The following is a 21,401-nucleotide window of genomic DNA, read 5'->3' on the forward strand; positions in this document are numbered from 1 at the left end:
ATAGAGGCGGGACACGTTTCGGAACAGCTCATTGGTTCCTTCTTTAGCCATCGTTGAACCATGGAACCATCGTCACTGGCTGAAGAAGGAACCAATGAGCTGTTCCCAAATGCATCCTGCCTCTATGACACACTTCCTGTTTGTGTTCCATGCTGGTTTCTGTCTCGATTGCTCTGACATCATCCCCAGGCTCCAGCTTTATTGTGTCCTCTGAATATTCACAGCACAAGTCGCCTGTTATCTCGTGGACTTCCCTGTAAGCTTTACCATCACAGACTGGGACTTCCCTGCCACTGGAACATCTCCTGGACGCACTAACCTGGTACATGCCTGTTTCATCCACTATCTTGTAAGTGTTTTTAACCCTCTAGGGGATATTAAAAGTTGTATACTTCTGCACTTAGAGGTGCCTTGTTTGTTTTTCAGTTGCCATTACAAAATGCATTTTCTAGTCTTTGTAAATATAAATTTCGCTGTAGTCTTTTTTTATACATTGTACAGATGCAACAGGTTCAGGAAATTCTCCAGGCTTGACATTTAAAGAAATTTTCCATTTTTAAGTTGGTAATTTAAGCATTATTAAAATTGCTTCTCTGCAAACTGAATTGTCTTTCTTTTTTTTGCTTTGATACATGTGTTGTGACTAGGGTGACCACATTTCCAAACGGCCATTTAGGGACCCTCTTCCCAAAAATCAGCTTGTGCTGTAATGAATCACAGCTGGGGCGGCGGGTGCAAGCTCTACCCAGAAACACTGATCACGCCCCCAAAAAAGGCAGCCGCATCGCCATTTTACTCACTGACAGCACTTGTCCTGACTGGCCGAGACCCATTTTACCTTGTTCCAACGCTGGCTTTACACCACCCTGCTGTGCTTAGACACAAGAGGCGGGATTTATGATTTCTCCAATCACAAGCAGGGGGCGGGGATTGTGCCTCTCCAGACATTCCCATCCAGAACAAGTGCTGTCAGTGAGTAAAGTGGCGATGTGGTGGCCTTTTTTTGGGGGCAACAGATAGAGGGGAGGGGGGGTGACTGTGTCAGCTTCATTCCGGGACAATGTATGAAGGTGCCCGGGACCTGGGACAGACCCGGAAAATGCGGGACTGTCTCGGGCAATCCGGGACATGTGGTCACCCTAGTTGTGACCTATGTTATAGATCTCTACAGGATTGCCTTTGGCTCATTGTTAAAAGCTGATTATACTAAGATTGTGTTTGTCTCCAATTTGGTGACCAGGTGGTTAAGCTTTGCCGGGAATGCCTGAAGAAGCAGGAACCGGTCCTGGCGGAAACCAACATTCAGATGCTGAGAGTTCAGAGCATAGCTTCCGAAGTGCTCTCTTACCTGCAGATGTTTGATGATGCTGCTGAGTATGCCAAGAAGATGATAGATGGATACTTGTAAGTAATACCGGTGAAGTTCTATGCAAATCTTAATTTTTTTTGGTAAATATTTAAGATTGACTCTGCTCTATACCACCTGAGATGTACACAGCGCTCCCAAAATGCCCCTGCCCATTGCAATGATTGGGTAGCGCTTCGGAAGCACCACAACACAGGCGTTTTTAACCCCTTATTCGGCCACTAGCCGGGCTTAAAGGGCCCTGCTAGAGACCGAAAAGTGTCGCTTACACAGCGCTAAAGCGCCACTAAAACAAGCAGCGTTTTAGCGCTAACACACGGACGGCCCCAGTGTCCAAGAAGGGGGGTTTAAGGGAAAATAATCCACCGCTCTGAGTGATATAGTAACACTTTGTGGTGAATACCCACCACCAGTATGCAGTGCACTCCAGAAACTGGATTTAAGCCAGCCTTGCATGGGTATCTTGTGTCCAAATGATGGCGCCCAATAGACTTAAATATCACTTTAAGGAAGCTTAAAACGGAGTTCCACTGAATTTTTTTTTTTAAAAGTCAGCAGCTACAAATACTGCAGCTGCTGACTTTTAATATATGGACACTTACCTGTCCTGGGCGCCTGCAATGTCGGCACCCGAAAACCGATCTGTCCCTCGGCTCTCGGGTGGAAGCGCCGCCATCTTCGGTAAGGGAATCAGGAAATGAAGCCTTGCGGCTTCACTTCCTGATTCCCTACTATGCATGCGCGAGTCATGCTTCGCGATCCCACTGGTCCCTGCTGTCTTCTTGGACATGTGTGTATCACAGAAGACAGCAGGGGGGGATGAGACGCCGGACATGGCGTAGGTCGCCGTGGCAACCTATGCCCGGAAGTGGGAGCAAATACCTGGAATACACAGGTATCTGCTCCCCCCTGAAAGGTACCAAATGTGACACCGGAGGCGGGGAGGAATCCAAAAAGTGGAAGTTCCATTATTGGGTGGAACTCCGCTTAAATAATTGAATAGGCTGCCTAATGCTTTGCAGCAGACCATATTTTCGGCAGCGCTGCACTAATATAGGGTGTGGTGTGCAGCAATGCAGATATGCTAGGCAGGTGCAGAGGTGTGCGATTCTGAATGGTAATGTAAATTGATCCTTCAATGCATTGGCGCTAGTGTTGAGCGGAATACGCCATATTCGATTTCGCGATATATCACGAATATATAGCCGAATATTCGTGAAATATTCGCTAAAATCGAATATTCGTGATATTTAAAAAAAAAAAATAAATTGCGAAATTTCGCTAATGCGAATTTATTGCGAACATTTTGCGAATTATTATTATTATTTTTTTTCTGATTGGCTCTGATGCAAAAGAAGGGCGGAGAAAGTATTCTCGAATATTCGGAAATCGAATATTCGGGAATATTTTATCAAAAAAAAAAATGTTGTGAAATATTTTGACAACTGTGGTAGGAGAACTCTGATTGGCTCTGATGCAAAAGAAGGGTGGAGAAAGTATTTGCGAATATTCGGAAATCGAATATTCGCGAATACTTTCTCCACCCTTTTTTTGCATCAGAGCCAATCAGAGTTGTCAAAATCTCGCAATCAATTTCGCATTCGCATTAGCGAAATTTCGATAAAATATCACCAATATTCGATTTCCGAATATTCGCGAATACTTTCTCCGCCCTTCTTTTGCATCAGAGCCAATCAGAGTTCTCCTACCACAGTTGTCAAAATATTTCACAACATTTTTTTTTTGATAAAATATTCCGAATATTCGATTTCCGAATATTCGAGAATACTTTCTCCGCCCTTCTTTTGCATCAGAGCCAATCAGAAAAAAAAAAAGAAATTCGCAAAATGTTCGCAATAAATTTGCATTAGCGAAATTTCGCAATTTTTTTTTTTATATTCGGAATAGCGAATATTGGCCGCAAAATTCGAGATATTCGCGAATACTCTAATATGCCATATTCGAGCCGAATATTCGCAATACGAATATTAGTGAGCAACACTAATTGGCGCGACTGGGCCGTTGCTTTTAACTTTTGTTCTGCTTTAAATATCCTTTACCAACTGGAGCAGCTATACAGTAATATGGTATGCAATGCGGTCACAACAATCCAGCTAATATGTTAGAACTAATGACCATTGCCCCGGATATATGTAAGCTATTACAGTCTTGCCACATGACCTATTACTGACTCAGGATGGCTTCCTTAGAGCGTTGCAACCGGTGGAGGTGTAAATCCCATATTGGCAACAGAACTGTGGCTGTCAATTACCGGCCTAGTACTAGTATGAGATAATGTTTCCTGCACAAATTTAGATGCCTTCATGTCCCAGTCCACTTGCTCTGAACTCTGGTAGGGTCATGTCCTAGCACATGGACATGCGGTAGGGACTGGGAGTGGGCCCTGCACTCAGCTATACCAAGCAGTGTCAGACTTTGGAGTTCCTGGGCTGAAGAAGAATGCATATAAAGGCCCAGATTCTCAAAGGAGATACAACGGCGTATCTCCAGATACGCCGTCGTATCTCTGAGTCTGAGCGGTCGTATCTATGCGCCTGATTCTTAGAATCAGTTACGCATAGATTTCTATTAGATCCGACCGGCGTAAGTCTCTTACGCCGTCGGATCTTAACTGCATATTTACGCTGGCCGCTAGGGGCGTGTACGCTGATGTATGCCTAGAAATATGTAAATCAGCTAGATACGCAAATTCACAAACGTACCCCCGGCCGTTGCAGTACAGATACGCTGTTTACGTTAGGCTTTTCCCGGCGTAAAGTTACCCCTGCTATATGGTGGTGTACATGCGGCGTACCAATGTTAAGTATGGATGTCGTTCCCGCATCGAATTTTTTAAATTTTACGTCGTTTGCGTAAGTCGTCCGTGAATGGGGCTGGACGTAATTTACGTTCACGTCGAAACCAATACATCCTTGCGGCGTACTTTGGAGCAATGCACACTGGGATATGTCCACGGACGGCGCATGCGCCGTTCGTTAAAAACGTCAAACACGTCAGGTCACAGAAGATTTACATAAAACACGCCCCCTTGTTCCACATTTGAATTAGGCGGGCTTACGCTGGCCTATTTACGCTACGCCGCCGCAACTTACAGAGAAAGTGCTTTGAGAATACTGCACTTGCCCGTCTAAGTTGCGGAGGCGTAACGTAAATAGGATACGTTACGCCCGCTCAAAGATGCGCCGATCTACGTGAATCTGGGCCTCAGTATGTGCAGATACCATGTGGTTGAAGTTCTGGAGCCTATCTGTAAGTGCTGTTTGGGTACCAATAGGTTTATTATAAGATAACGATATTTACATATAAAAAAAATATCAAAAGTCTGTACTTTCCATATATATTATATTAAGCTAAAGAAAAAAAAAAATTTCCCTGATGACACTGATACATTTTTGTTTCAACAGAAAAATCTACCACCCAAACAATGCCCAACTTGGGATGTCGGTGATGAGGGCGGGAGTCACACACTGGCATGCTGGGCTTATTGAAGTTGGGCACGGAATGATCTGCAAGGCCTACGCCATTCTGCTGGTTACTCATGGTCCTTCACACCCTATTACCAAAGATCTGGAGGTCTGTACAACAGTCATTTATAATTACATATATTTTTAAAGTCCTAAAAGACCCATTTGCTAAAATCCCTCTATTCAATTCCATATCCTGTGATTAGTACATACCAATGCTCCTCTTGTTTTAAATTGTGAATGTTCTTCCATTACTGTACACATGCTGGGGGTAGGGTTGCCACCTTTTCTTCAAGCCAAACCCGAACACTTTAGTGGCACACAGCAATTTTGTATTTTATTTATAGTTTAACCACTCGGGGCCCACGCTATAGCCGAATGACGGCTACAGCGTGGAACCCCAATTGCCGGGAGGACGTCAATAGACGTTCTTCCCTTTGCGCGCGCCCCCTGCAGGGCGCGCGCTGTGATGACTGATTCACTGAGACTCGGGTGATCAGGCCCCTTTGCGCGCGCCCCCTGCAGGGCGCGCGCTGTGATGACTGATTCACTGAGACTCGGGTGATCAGGCCCCTTACCACATGATCAGCTATCTGCCAATGATAGCTGGTCACGTGATCTAAACAAAGCTCGGTAATCATTTTTTTTTCTCCTTGCGCTGACAAGGTGAGAAAAAAAAAAAGCCGATCACCGGCTGCTGTGTAAGGGACATCGACCTCATTAGTGGACATCAGTACCCCCTGCCAGTGCCCCTTGCCAGTGCCACCTGCCAGTGACCACCAGTGCCACCTGTCAGTGCCAATCAGTACCACCTATCAATGCCCATCACTGCCACCTATCAATGCCCACCAGTGGTGCCAGTCAGTTCCCCATCAGTGCCACCTAGCAGTGCTGCCTATCAATGTCACCTACCAGTGCTGATCAGTGCCCATCACAGATCATAGATCAAGAAACACACTGGGCCAGATTCTCAAAAGAGATACGCCGGCGTATCGCCTGATACGCCGTCGTATCTCTGAGTCCGCCCGTCGTATCTATGCGCCTGATTCATAGAATCAGTTACGCATAGATAACCATTAGATCCGACAGGCGTAAGGCTCTTACGCTGTCGGATCTTAAATGCAATTTTTTTTTTCGCCGCTAGGTGTCGCCGACGTTGTTTTCCCGATCGAGTATGCAAATTAGCATAATAGGACGCGTAAAGTTGCCCCTGGGTATATGAGGCGCAGTCAATGTTAAGTATGGCCGTCGTTCCCGCGTCAACATTTTAAAATGTACGTCGTTTGCGTAAGTCATCCGTGAATGGCGCTGGCCCTGGACGTCCTTGCTGGACGCTGGATGTCCTTGCGACGTCATTTAGCGCAATGCACGTCGGGAAATTTTAGGGACGGCGCATGCACAGTACGTTCGGCGCAGGAACGCGCCTAATTTAAATGATCCACGCCCCCTACCCGGATCATTTGAATTAGGCGGGCTTGCGCCGGAGGATTTACGCTACGCCGCCGCAACTTTACGGGCAAGTGCTTTGTGAATCAAGCACTTGCCCGTAAAACTTGCGGCGGCGTAACGTAAATGAGATACGTTACACCGCCGCAAAGATGCGGCGATCTACAAGAATCTGGCCCACTATGAATAGCTTTGAGATTATGCATGTTTTTAATGAGATGGAATCAGCTAATTTTTAACTGTACAGTAAAACCTTGGTTTGAGAGTAACTTGGTTTAAGATCATTTTGCAAGACAAGCAAACATTTTTTATAACTTTTGACTTGACATACAAGTGATATCTTGATATAAGAGTAGCGTCATGTCACAACTGAGCATAAAAGAGAAGAGAGGAGCCCCTAAATGTAGCAATATGGCTACATTTAATGAAGGTACAACATTTAGCAACATATTGCTACACTTAGGCCCCATACACACGAGAGGATCCATCCGCTGAAAAATCTCAGCGGATCGTTTTCAGCGGATGGATCCCCTGGTGTGTATGCTCCAGCGGATCTTTATCCGCGGATATTTCCGAATTCCAGCAGATAAAAATTTGTTGACATGCCAACAAATCTATCCGCTGGAATCGGATCCCACGGATCGATCCGCTGGTCTGTACAGACTCACCGGATCGATCCGTCCGAGGGGATCCCCCGCATGCGTCGTAATGATTCGACGCATGCGTGGAATTCCTTATATGACTGCGTCGCGCACGTCGCCGCGTCATCATCGCGGCGACGGCGCGACACGTCATCGCCAGAGGATTTCGGCGCGGATTTCTATTCGATGGTGAGTACACTCCATCGGATGGAAATCCGCGCAAATCCTCGAGAGGATTTATCCGCGGATACGGTCCGCTGGACCGTATCCGCGGATAAATTCTCTCGTGTGTATGGGGCCTTAGAGGCGCCTCTCTTCTCTTTTATACTCTGGAGCTCCTGATGGATTTTGCTTCTAATCCTCTTGTGGGGGATCCATTTGTGGATGGACATTTTATGGTTACACAATCACATTGCTACCATTATATGATATATTTTGACCTATGTATTGTTTCCTGGCAGGTGATGAGGGGGCAGACAGAAATGGAGCTCAGAATGTTTCAGCAGAATGAATTTGTATATTACAAGATGAGAGAAGCAGCTTTGTCCAACAAACCCATGTGTGTCATGCAGGAGCCGAGCAAGGAGAACGAGACCACCTTGTTCCATAAAAAACCCTAGAGAGAACTTAAGAGTGGTCCGCCAGTCATGTGACCTTCCTGGACTAGCAGACACGCAGCGGGAGGACCTGACCAATGTGCATCAACTACAGGGACCCCCCTCTTCTGACATCACAAATAACTAGATCTGCTTCATGATGTAAACTTGCTGAGCAGTTGGCTTTTAGTGTCCCCTGACCCTGTGCTTTATTTAATTTTATGCAAATGTATGTAAATTGCAAATTCATATTTTACAACAGATAATAAAGACTGTTTAGGAAACATCAGTGTGCGCAACGGGTGGTTTGTAGTCCACTGGAATCATTTGCAAGGGTGGATATGAAAATAAATGATGAAGATGAAAATGGGTTCTGTGGAGCCAAATTATAAAAAGTTACTGCTGAACCACAACCTTCTAGGAAAATGCAACTGGATTCTCATTTTTCTGGAAATTACATCTCTCTTCTTTAAAGTGGGAGTTCACCCCAAAAAAAAAAATTTAAGATTAGATTGATGCTCATTTTGTCAAGGGGAATCGGGTAGTTTTTTTAAAAACGAAGCAGTACTTACCGTTTTAGAGAGCGATCTTCTCCGCCGCTTCCGGGTATGGTCTTCGGGACTGGGCGTTCCTATTTGATTGACAGGCTTCCGACGGTCGCATCTATCGCGTCACGAGTAGCCGAAAGAAGCCGACCGTCGGTGCGGCTCTATACGGCGCCTGCGCACCGACGTTCGGCTATTTTCGGAAAATCGTGACGCAATAGATGCGACCGTCGGAAGCCTGTCGGAAGACTGTCAATCAAGAAGGAACGCCCAGTCCCGCAGCCCATACCCGGAAGCGGCGAAGAAGATGTATCTCTAAAATGGTAAGTACAACTTTGATTTAAAAAAAAATACCCGATTCCCCTTGACAAAATGAGCATCAATCTATGGTTAAAAATTGTCATTTCCGGGTAAACCTCCACTTTAATTCCTTATCTTTCAAAATTGTCTGTTCCTGCCTTTTTGCCCATCTAGCAGTCAACAAGGCTCTAGTCTTAGAGCCCATTCAACGCTCCTCATAAAAAAGTTCCAAAACGCCCAACAAGCAAAAATCCCATTAGTTTAAAAGGCCCCTGTTCACATCTGAGCGTTCTGTTGTCTAAAGCGAAACGCCTGAAGATCAAAAACGTACATGAGCTTCTTTTAATGCTCCGTTCCGAATTGAGGGTGGAATCGCCACGTCTTGCAATAGCGGCAGATCGCGAGACGCCCGTGCATTCCCGGTGTGTTGCCAGTTGATTTTAATAGCACCCCAAACATGGCACGTTTTTTCCGCAATTTGTCGAGCGACGATTGCGGTAAAAAATCGCAAACAGAATACAGGGGCTTCTTTTGAGCAACAGGCGTCCCGCGACTCTATTTGGGCTTTTATAACCGCCATTGTGCCCCCCACAGTGGAGATGTGAACGGAGCCTTATGCAGATTACAGGCCTTTTGACCTGTACAAAATCGCGGAAAAATCACGGTAATATTGTGCAACGTTCTGCCTGAAAACGATACGCACAGGTGTGAATGCAGCCTTAGGGAGGGATTCAGGAAACAGGCCCCACTCACTCATTACCTTCAGTTACTTATTACTGTAAATTAGGGTTGCGCCGATACCGGTATTGGTGCATACACTAAGCATTTTCACGAGTATCGGTACTCGTGCAAATACTCCGATACCTAAAACCGATACCTTTAGGCTCGGTTCGTTTAGATATGAGTGAGATTCCCCCACTGACAGCTGAAATGTAAAAAGAAAAAGTCAGCAATTAGCGGTTGGTAAGGAGCAGGGCTGCCGCGTCCTTAACAACTGATGACTCGTTCAGCCATCAGTGGGGTTCCCCTGCTGACAGCTAAAGCAATTGGAGCTGTAAAAAAAAAAAAAAAAGCAGCCTTTATCCACAACATTGCTTACCCACTTAAACAGAATGATAAAAAGAAACATTGTTTCTTTTTTGTATCTTTCTGTTTATACAACTACAGATCAAAAGGATGAACTTCGATCTGCAGATGCAATCAGTTTAACCACTTCGTTACCGGGCCTATTTTGGCACTTTTCTCCTTTATGTAAAAATCTAAAATTTTTTGCTAGAAAATTAATCAGAACCCCCAAACATTATATATATTTTTTTAGCAGACACCATAGGGAATAAAATGGCAGTCATTGCAACTTTTTTTCTCGCAAGGTATTTGCGCAATAATTTTTCAAACGCCTTTTTTTAGGGAAAAAAATGTTTCATGAGTTAAAAAATAACAAAACAGTAAAGTTAGCCCAATTTTTTTGTATAATGTGAAAGACGGTGTTACGCCGAGTAAATAGATACCTAACATGTCACGCTTTAAAATTGTGCACACTCATGGAATGGCGCCAAACTTCGGTACTTAAAAATCTCCATAGGCGACGCTTTAATTTTTTTACAGGTTACTATTTTTGAGTTACAGAGTTACAGAGGAGGTCTAGTGCTAGAATTGTTGCACACGCTCTAACGAACGCGATGATACCTCACATGTGGGGTTTGAACGGTGTTTACATATGTGGGCCGGACTTGAATGCGCGTTCGCTTCTGGACGCGAGCGACCGAGACAGGGGCGTTTTAAATTTTTTTTTATTTTAATTTATTTCTTTTTTTTTACTTAATTTTTTTATTTTTACACTTTTTTTTACATTTTTTTTTTTGATCACTTTTATTCCTATTACAAGGAATGTACACATCCCTTGTAATAGGAATCAGTGTGACAGGTCCTCTTTATGGAGAGATGTGGGGTCAATAAGACCCCACATCTCTCCTACAGGCTTACAAGCATGAAATCGGTGAAAAAAAATCACTGATTACATGCCGACAGCCACGATAGCGGCTTTGTTTACTTCCGGGTACCGGGCGTGACGTCATAACGTCGCGCCCGGTCCTCCGACGGTCATAGAGATGACTGTGACCATCTGGTCACCAGTCATCTCTATGGTTCACCAACGAGCGCCGGCCGATTCGCTCTCCCCGGGCCCCCGATGGCACGGGAGAGCCCGGAGAAGCACCGGATGGCGGCGGGAGGGGGGGGGGACGTCCCCTCCCGCTGCCTAGAAGAACGATCGAGTGGTGGAACCGCTGCTTTGATCGTTCTTCTGGTGCACAGAATCGCCGTCTGAAGACGGCAATATCTGAATGATGCCTGCAGCTGAAGGCATCATTCAGATATCACCGCACAAAGCCGAGGACGTCCCAGGACGTCCTCTGGGTCTCAAGTGGTTAAAGCAACCTGTCAAGTATATCATTTTTTTCCTCCCAAAAGTGGATCTTCCACTTTAAGCACTTCTCGCCCCCTTACATGCCACATTTGGCATGTCATTTTTTTGGGGGCGGGGCATGTCATTTTTTTGGGGTAGGGGGGACAGGTAGCCAGCTCCCACTTCCGCTGTTGCTGCCTAGGCGACTCCTCCTCTCCCCCTTCCTCCCTAGGAATGGTTTGCTTCCATTGTTTGTGACTTCATAATCAGAATGAAGTTTCCTGCTCATTAGTTTATGTCTGAGGTAGGGTGGTTGTCTGAAAGCAAGTATTTTACTGAATATAATGTGCTATACGTTATAATGACCTGCATTACTGAATTCTACCAGCAGATGGCAGAAATGCACCAATTAATGTTTTTAAGTATAGAGGACTATTTAGTTAAAGCAAGCAAAAGCGGGCACATTCATCTTCATTCCCTGGCAATTGCCCTATGAATTCACATTACTTGCAATGTGCACAACAATATTTACTAAATGTAAACTAAAATCCTCATTAGAAGGGTGTCCAATGTGCATCAAATGTGTGCAAAGGTGATGGAGAAGATCATACACAACCTTTGATCTATATCACAAGTTAAGGTTTGATAAGAGTGTATGAATCACTGCTGCCACGTTTGCCAACACTTGTAATAAAATATGTATTCATTTACCAATCAGCACCTTTTACCTGATAGAGGAGTATTGCGCCACAACACACCTTAGGCTACATTCACATATATACAATAGAGTGCGAATTGTTTGTTGCTAAACACTGCTGCAGCTGCACTGTGTTCTATGGCCACACGCAAACTGGCTGATTAGCTGCGGCCAGAAATTCTGCAGAAATGCCATCCTTGGGGGCACATTGATTTACTAAAACTGGAGAGATCAAAATCTGCTGCATCTGTGCATGGTAGCCAATCAGCTTCTAACGTCAGGTTAGTTCAATTAAAGGGGTTGTAAAGGTAAAAAATGTTTTTCCTAAATAGCTTCCTTTACCTTAGTGCAGTCCTCCTTCACTTACCTCATCCTTCCATTTTGCTTTTAAATGTCCTTATTTCTTCTGAGGAATCCTCACTTCCTGTTTTTCTGTCTGTAACTACACACCGTAATGCAAGGCTTTCTCCCTGGTGTGGAGTGTCGTTCTCACCCCCTCCCTTGGACTACAGGAGAGTCAGGATGCCCACTAACACACAGCTCTTTTCACTGGGGTAGATTCATGTACATTTGTGCATTTCTTACGGAGGCGCAGGGCAACGTTTTTGCCCTGCGCCCCCGCAAATTTTCTGCGCTACCCGCGATTCACGGAGCAGTAGCTCCGTAAATTGCGTGGGCACTCCGGCAAAATGCCCGGCGTAAGCGCGCGCGATTTAAATGATCCCGTAGGGGGCGGGAATCATTTAAATTAGGCGCGTTCCCACGCCGAGCGTAGAGCGCATGCTCCGTCGGGAAACTTTCCCGACGTGCATTGCAGCAAATGACGTCGCAAGGACGTCATTTGCTTCAAAGTGAACGTGAATGGCGTCCAGCGCCATTCACGATTTACTTACGCAAACTACGTAAGTTCAAATTTCACGACGCGGGAACGACGGGTATACGTAACATTGGCTGCCCCTGCTAATAGCAGGGGCAGCCTTACGCGAAAACCGCCGTACGCAAACGACATAAAACTGCGTACGCAGGGCTCGCGTAACGTTGTGAATCGGCGTTAGTATGCAATTTGCATACTATACGCTGAGCACAACGGGAACGCCACCTAGCGGCCATCGCAAGAATGCAGCCTAAGATATGCGGGCATAAGAGCCGTCGGCGTAACAAGCTTTCTGAATACAGAACACTCATTACGCCCGGGCAAGTAAGCAATTGCGCTGCGTAACTATGGTCGGGCCTTCTATCTGCAACGTAGAGAGCGTCCTGACTCTCCTGTATTCCAAGGGAGGGGGCGAGCATGACACTCCACACCAGGGAGAAAGCCTCGCATTACTGTGTGGAGTTACAGACAGAAGAACAGGAAGTGAGGATTTCTCAGAAGAAATAAGAACATTTTAAAAGCAAAATGGAAGGATGAGGTAAGTGAAGGAGGACTGCACTAAGGTAAAGGAAGCTATTTAGGGGAAGAAAATTACCTTTACAACCCCTTTAAGCTTTGATTGGTTTCTATGCAGAGCTGCACCAGATTTTGCAATCCCCAGTTTTAGTAAATCAACCCCATTGCCTGTGTCCAGGGTTGGTCAGAGGCTCTATTCGCATTTATTTGTTAAGATGGATGGTTACATGCAAACAGCGGTGGCAGAGAGAGAGAGTATAAATTTGACAGCTGCCGCACGTGTGTGGGCAGCATTTACAACCGCTGGTAATTTCCAATGACCGCGAATGTATTGGGTGCCTCTATTACAATATAGCCCCAAAAGTGCCACCAATCAGTCCCCATGAGTGCCCATCAGTGACACAAATCAGTGCCCATTACTGGTGCCAGTCAGTGCCTGTTCATCAGTGCTGTCTGTCAATTCCCATCAGTGACACAAATCAGTGCCCATTACTGGTGCCAGTCAGTGCCTGTTCATCAGTGCTGTCTGTCAATTCCCATCAATGAATTGATGGGCAGCACTGATGAGCAGGCACTGACTGGCACCAGTAATGGTAACTGATTTGTGTCACTGATGGGCACTGATTTGTGTCACTGATGGGCACTCATGGGGACTGATTGGTGGCACTCATGGGCATTAGTGCCCATCAGTGCTGGCTATCCATGCTGCCTATCAGTGCCCATCAGTGCCGCCTATCAGTGCTCATCAGTGTCGCATATCAGTGCCACCTATCCGTGCCCATCATTGCGACATAATAGTGCCTTCTCATCAGTGCCCATAAGTGCCGCCACATCAGTGAAACCTCATCAGTGCCCATAAGTGCCACCTCTTTAGTGCCCATAAGTACCACCTCATCAGTGCTGCCACCTCAGCGCACATCAGTGAAGGATAAAAATGTATTTTTTTTTCAAAATTATTGACAGAAACAAAGAATTTTCTTTTGGTCTTTTCTTTTTTTTTGGTAAAAAAATAAAAAAAACAGCAGTGATTAAATACCACCAAAAGAAAGCTCTGTTTGTGTGAAGAAAATTATAAAAAATTAATTTGGATACAGTGTTGCATGACCATGCAATTGTCATTCAAAGTACAACAGCGCTGAAAGCTGAAAATGGCAAGGGGGTAGCAAGGGGGTTAAATGTACTGTATTGAGGTGGTTAAAGGGGAGTTCCAGCCATTTTTATGTTTATTAAAAGTCAGCAGCAACAAAAAGTGTAGCTGCTGGCTTTTAATAAACAGGCACTTACCTGCTCCAGCGCTCCAGCGACGCACCGGCCGGGGCTCCGCTCCTCTCCCCCCCTCCCCGGCCGGCGTCTTCATCTTCAGTGTGGGCACCCGGCCGTGACAGCTTTCGGCTTCACGGCCGGGCACCCACTGCGCGAGCGCGAGCAGCGCAGCACTGCGCATGCGCGAGCGGCGTGGCCCGGCGCCGCACCGTGTAATTGGCCAGGAGATCGCCTAGGACCTGTGACGTGTCCTAGGCGATCGCCTACAGCAGCCACTTCCTGAAGGCGATTAAGCTTAGTCGCCTACAGGAAGGAGGAAGTGGGACAGGAAGTCCCACTCGTGCTGAACCCCCCACTCCCCCCCCAAAAAAATTACATGCCAAATGTGGCATGTAAGGGGGAGAGGAGTGGGTTAAGAGGAAGTTCCAAATTTGGGTGGAACTCCTCTTTAAGGTGTCCTGACAAGCAGGGTGATGCAAAGTGTGCTAGTGGAGTTCTGGCAAGCAGGAGGAACCCTGTAGCTGTTTAGCACAAAGTCCTACAGGTTTAGTCAGGAAACAAGACAATGGTGTCTGCATGCAGTGTCCCTTGTTATAGGAGGATGGGCAAGTGCCCACTCACCAATGTCAGCGACCTCCTGTATTGAAGAGTTGCATGAGGGTTCCACAGCAGTCCTCTGCAGAGTCTGGCTTGAGGGAGGGCGCTCAATTGTGTTGCACCGAGCTGCAGCCCAGCTGGATCTGGCGTGGATGTGATAAGAGTGGCCTTCTAGCTGCTAGATGTAGCACAGGCCGCAACTCGGCCGCAGCACTGTCACTGCTTGCAAGAGAGCAATCCTGCCTCCACACAGACTTTATATCTCCTCTCCCAGCATTATGTTCCACTTTCCCAGCTGGCTGGGATTTGTAGTTCACAACAGTCTGACTGAGTATAGAACTTATATTTTTGGATTACGTTTCCAAGATGCCAGTTCTCATTAAATCTGCCTGCAGGATGTGATGACATATAGTCCAGGCTGGGCACTAGGAGAAAACACACCATAGCAATACTGCAAAATGTCTCCTGAATATACAGGTATCATTAGCCAGCTACTGGCTACATCCACTCACCACCAATATGAGGGGGATGTAACACTGATCACCAATGTATTGGATAATTTACACTGACCTGCAAATAATGGGGGAATTTACACTGACCCCCCAATGTAATGGGGGAATTTACACTGACGACCAACCTAATGGGGAATTTACACTGACCACCAATGTAATGGAGGGATTTTACACTGACCATCAATGTAATGAGGGATTTTACATTGACCACAAACATAATGGAAATTTACACTGACCACCAATTGGGGGTGGGGGGGGGGGCAGCTGGGGCAGCAGTCATTACACCCGCTTAAGCTCTTCCCACTCGTGCTGTAGCCATCTTTCCCAGCCCCTTACCACGTGATCAGCTGTCAGCCATCAGCCCGCACACTCCAGACCCACTGCTGCTAAGCAGTGCCCACCAGTGCCACATACCAGTGCATATCAGCACTGCTAAACAGTGCCCACCAGTGCCACCTATTAGTGCAGCCTCATCAGTGCTCAAAATTGCTGCCTCATCAGTATACATCATTGGTGCTTATCAGTGCCTACTAGTTCTGCTTTTCAGTGGCCATCAATGCAGCCTATCAGTGCCCATCAGTGCAGCCTCATCAGCGCACATCAATGAAGGAGAAAAATTACCTGTTTGCAAACAAACTATGAAACTATTAAAAACATTTTTGTCTGTTTTTGTTTGTTTAGCAAAAAGAAAGTGGTGATTAAATACCACCAAATGAAAGCACTATTTTTGTGGAAAAAAATGCAATTTCATATGGCTACAGTGTTGCATGACCGTGCAATTGTCATTGAAAGTACGACAGCATTGAAAGCTGAAAACTGGTCTGAGCAGGAAGGGGGTTTAAGTGCCCAGTAAGCAAGTGGTTAAAGGTTAAACCATGAAGAAGCTGCATAGTCAGTTAGTAATTAAATCAGCTGATGAAAGTGCTTTAACACTGAGGGTTTAATATCACTTTGATGGTTGTATTGTTGAAAGAGGAATCTTGTAAAAATAGGAAAGTCATATCAATAGTTACTTTAGGTAAACACATCCTGGTAAATTCATGCCGTGCGCTCACCGAAAAATCCGTTCATAAAACAAATGTGCAGACACCTAAAACTTTCTGCCATCTGCTGCTGTCATTTATCATAGACCCCTAGTGCCTACAGCTGGCTGCATAATAATAATTACCATCCGATCTCTATCCTGTAACATGTGGGATAATAAGAAGCATGGGGTGGGAACAACCTTGAGAACAGATGATAGTGTTCCCCAGGGAAAAGCTCACTCACCACTATACAGGTTTTTTTTTATAGAAGACAAGGATTATCGCCCATTTCACTATGTGTGATCAGTCTCCAAGCTGTCCCCTATTTCTCTTAGTGGTTACTGATGTGTTACTTCTGTGGAATCCTGACATGGGGGCCGATTACAAACACTACATTGATGACCTCATCGTTTTCTGACACCTCACACACGCAATGAAAATTGAGGCATGGAGCGCTGCCAAGTGCACAGCTTGTCATTACAAAGCTTCCAACTTTCCAATGAGGGACACGCATAGGTGTGCGCAGCCTATTGCATTAGGGTGTGCACCCCAAAGCGCAAACATATTTGCATGTGTGTGCATGTGTATATACAGTATACTGATGGTGTCAGTAGGGCAGTGGACAGTGTCAGTAGGGCAGTGGACAGTGTCAGTAGTTTTTATTTTTATTATATTTTTTTATTTTAGGAGCCCCATTAGGGAGCTTTGGTGGAATATCATGGGTCTATTCCTGTGTGTTAGTGCACGTTTAACACAGTATATTTCTGTGCATTACTGCATGTTTAATGTAGTATATTCCAGTGCGTTACTGCACGTTTAATGCAGCATATTTCTGTGCATTAGTGCACGTTTAACCTTGTATATTTCAGTGTGTTATGTGCCATTTAATGCTGTATCCTCCTGTGCATTAGTGCGCGTTTAACATATAATAATAATATTTCGGTGCAATTTGCACCACACAGGGTGATTAGGGTGTGCCTAGGCACACCTGGCACAAACTGTGCACACGTCTATGGGGACACCTACCAGGGTAGAAATCAGGCAGACTGCACTCCCTTGTACCCAGCAGTCATATTTCACAGTTTTTATCAGACCACTGTTCTAGGGTCTTGCAGTCAACTCCCTAATTACATGCATGCATTGTGTCATTAGAGGATGAGAAGAACCAGAAAGAGACAGCCAACCCCCTGATGATGCACCACAGGGAGGCCTTCTGAGATGCAAGGCCTCCCAGGAGACTGAGGTCCATGGGCGTCCGCTTCATAGGGCAAGGGGGGGGCAATTGACCCCCCCTGGAAAATCGAGAAGGTGTTGAAGAGTCTCGCAGCTGTGGGCTGTCTGAGCAGTCCCGGGCCGGATGTCACACAGACACAGCGAGCAGAGTGAAGCCACCTCCCCCTCCAGTGTTTATGTGTACACAGGGAACCTGCTGTGCACATGCCATGCTGATGGCTGATCTGAGGTACTGAATGGGATGGGGGGGGGGGGGGTCCGCCTGTGCTGAAGGGGGGGTTTGTGCTGAATGGGGGTCCATCTGTGCTTAATGGGGGGGCTGTGCTGAAGGGGGGGTCCATCTGTGCTGTCCATCTGTGCTGAATGGAGGGGTCTGTGCAGAATGGGGGGTCTGTGCTGAAGGGGGGTCCATCTGTACTGAAGAGGGGTCTGTACATTCTCTAGGCTATATTTATATGGGCATGGAGTGAAGCTGAATTATCTCAAGAGCAATTTCACACTGCCAGCTGGCTGCGTTATCGGTAAAGCGTCGCTTTACCATCATTTTAGCTGCGCTATTTGGCTGATAGCACGGTGCTTTTAACCCCTGCTAGTGTTTGAAGAAAGGGTTAAATGCGTATTGCCGCTGCGAAAAATTTCAGCGGACGCCCATGCTGAGGTCTACTTTATTTCTCATTTTTGCATAGGTGAAAACCCAGAAAGTGGTGGGGAGGGTGAAGTACCACTTTACTTTATGGGTTAAATCTTAGGCCTCGTACACACGACCAGTTTACTCGGCAGAATTCAGCTTCCGACCGAGTTTCTGGCTGAATTCTGCCGAGAAACCCGGCCGTGTGTACACTTTCGGCCGAGGAAGCCGACGAGGAGCTCGGCGAGGAAATAGAGAACATGTTCTCTATTTCCTCGTTGTTCTATGGGAGCTCTTGCCCCGCCGAGCTCCTCGGCGGCTTCAGTGCTGAACTGGCCGAGGAACTCGATGTGTTTGTCACGTCGAGTTCCTCGGCCGTGTGTACGAGGCTTTAGAGTTGAGTGAGTTATTGATAAGGGTTGAGTTTAGGGAATTAAGTGGAAGTCAAAACCTAACTAAAGGGGTTGTAAAGCTTCATGTTTTTTTCACCTTAATGCATCCTATGCATTAAGGTGAAAAAACACCTTGCACTCTCCAGCCCTTCCCCGAGCCCCCGTTTTACTTACCTAAGCCTCGAATCTCTGTGGGCGCGATCCCTCGTCGCTCTCTTTATGGCTGATCAGCTCCTCATTGGACAGATTGATAGCAACGCAGCCATTGCCTCCAGCTGCTGTCAATCAAATCCAGTGATGCGGCCGCCGGGGGCGGGGCCGAGTCATACACTCAGAGGCTATGCACGCAGAGTGTATAACACGGGAGTGCACCCGTAAGCTAGCCCCCTCTGGAGAGAGCTTCCCAGAGGGGGTTAGCTCATGTGTGGAGGATCCGAGACATCCACTGCGGGACCCCAGAAGAGGACGTTCGGGGCCACTCTGTGCAAAACGAACTGCACAGTGGAGGTAAGTATGACATGTTTGTTATTTTTTTTAAAAAGAAGCTGAACCTTTAGTGTCCCTTAAGCTTAAATCTACTCCCACTACCATTCTAATTCCTCGTACACACACGGTTTACTTGGCAAAAACCAGCAAGAAAACTGCTGGCAGAGCTTCCTTGCGAGTATACCGTGTGTGTGTACGAGGCTTTCAGGTTTCTCGTCAAGAAAACTGCCCAGAATCTAGACGAGAAAAATAGAGAATCTGCTCTCTATTTTCTCGTCGTGTTTTCCTGCCGAGAAACCTGAGCGTCTGTATACTTACTTGTCGCTGTGGAAATCCGCGCATGCTCGAAATTACTTTGACGCATGCGCGGTAGCTTCCAAGGCATAGGTAGGTTGAAGATGGCGGCGACGGCATAGAATGTGACGAGCGCATGCTCATCGTAGTCGATGACGTCACTGCGTTCGTGCCATTTAAAAGAACGGCTGTTCTTTGAATGGATCGTGTGTACACTCGGGCGGCAAGAGAATCTTGCCAAGAATCTCGTCAGGAAAAACAACTTTTTTTTCTGACGAGATTCTGGGCCGTATGTACAGGGCTTAAGCCTATTCTATCTACCTTGTAAAAGGAAAGATCTGTATACTTACCTATTCTAAAATTCCTCCAGTCCGCTTCCGGTCTAAGAGGCCCTCCAGTCGATAACAGATGTCCTATAGTAATGCTGGCCATACACTATACGAAAAATCGGCCGAACCCATTTTCGAAAAACGAACTTTCGGCCGTGAGCGCAAACCATAGTGCCATTATGTAATGACCGATAAACCATTCAGTGGACATAAATGAATACATTTTTTGTTAATTTTTTTACATATACTTAGTGCAGACAGTTCGGACAGGAAACACATTAACCACTTAAGACCCGGACCAAAATGCAGCTAAAGGACCTGGCCCCTTTTTGCGATTCGGCACTGCGTCGCTTTAACTGACAATTGCGCGGTCGTGCGACGTGGCTCCCAAACAAAATTGGCGTCCTTTTTTTCCCACAAATAGAACTTTCTTTTGGTGGTATTTGATCACCTCTGCGATTTTTAGTTTTTGTGCTATAAACAAAAATAGAGCGACAATTTTGAAAAAAATTTAATATTTTTTCCTTTTTGCTATAATAAATATCCCCCAAATATATATATATAAAAAAAAATGTTTTCCTCAGTTTAGGCCGATACGTATTCTTCTACCTATTTTTGGTAAAAAATCGCAATAAGCTTTTATCGGTTGGTTTGCGCCAAATTTATAGCGTTTACAAAATAGGGGATAGTTTTATTGCATTTTTATAAATTTTTTTTTTTTTACTACTAATGGCGGCGATCAGCGTTTTTTTTTTCGTGACTGCGACATTATGGCGGACACTTCGGACAATTTTGACACATTTTTGGGACCATTGTCATTTTCACAGCAAAAATGCATTTAAAATGCATTGTTTATTGTGAAAATTACAATTGCAGTTTGGGAGTTAACCACAAGGGGGTGCTGATGGGGTTATGTGTGACCTGAAGTGTGTTTACAACTGTAGGGGGGTGTGGCTGTAGGTGTGATGTCATTGATTGTGTCCCCCTATAAAAGGGATGACACGATCGATGACGCCGCCACAGTGAAGAACGGGGAAGCCGTGTTTACACACGGCTCTCCCCGTTCTTCAGCTCCAGGGACCGATCGCCGCACTCCAGCGGCGATCGGGTCTGCGGGTCCTGCGGTCCCGGTCACGGAGCTTCGACCCACGGCTGGGTACTAGTACAGGACGTACCTGTACGTACATGTGCCCAGCCGTGCCATTCTGCTGATGTATATGTGCAGGAGGCGGTCCTTAAGTGGTTAACCTTTCAATTTAGGATCGCCTGATGTTTTGGTCAATCGGGAAATCTCAGACCCGTCTCCTGATTGGTGGGTAGGAACTTTAGTGTGCTAATAACGAAAATAATTTCGCTATGGTCACACAACTAGGTGGGCTCGGAGCGCACTGCTCTGCGCTCACCCTTTTTTGAAGCCTATTACCTCTGGCTCTAATCAAAAAAACACCCCGCCGCATTGGAATCCATGATCTGGCGCCATTGATATGTAGATCAGGGGGCTGGACACATGGATAGGGGAAACAGCGCCTGTGCGCCCTCTATGGACGGGCCGCAGCTGATGCCAACACTGCCTCTTTCCTTATTAGAACACAGATGTGGTTAAACCAGTTAGGGGTTTGGGTAACTGAAAGTGAATTATTCTAGCGTTTCCTACACATAGCTGCAGCAGCCCTCATCCCTTTCAGCAATGGGCAAATTCCGAGCTGTTCTGAACAAGCAAAGTACCTGCACAGTGGACCTTACCTTCCTCCTTCCCGCTGCGAGATGAAATC

General features: G+C 46.1%; 1 protein-coding gene across 2 annotated transcripts in view; it reads left to right on the plus strand.

Annotated features, from left to right (window-relative positions):
• Positions 1 to 7,823, plus strand: part of SMYD1 (SET and MYND domain containing 1) — a 64,517-nt gene extending 56,694 nt beyond the window's left edge. For both annotated transcript variants that reach the window (XM_040335459.1, XM_040335460.1), the window contains 3 exons: positions 1,241 to 1,404; positions 4,792 to 4,960; positions 7,400 to 7,823. In XM_040335459.1, coding sequence (XP_040191393.1) covers positions 1,241 to 1,404; positions 4,792 to 4,960; positions 7,400 to 7,558 — 492 coding nt within the window. In that variant the 3' untranslated portion in view covers positions 7,559 to 7,823. The remainder of the gene's footprint in view (positions 1 to 1,240; positions 1,405 to 4,791; positions 4,961 to 7,399) is intronic.
• The last annotated feature ends 13,578 nt before the right edge of the window (positions 7,824 to 21,401 follow it).

This window comes from Rana temporaria, chromosome 1 (genome assembly GCF_905171775.1).
Source record: "Rana temporaria chromosome 1, aRanTem1.1, whole genome shotgun sequence".
NCBI lineage: Eukaryota > Metazoa > Chordata > Amphibia > Anura > Ranidae > Rana > Rana temporaria.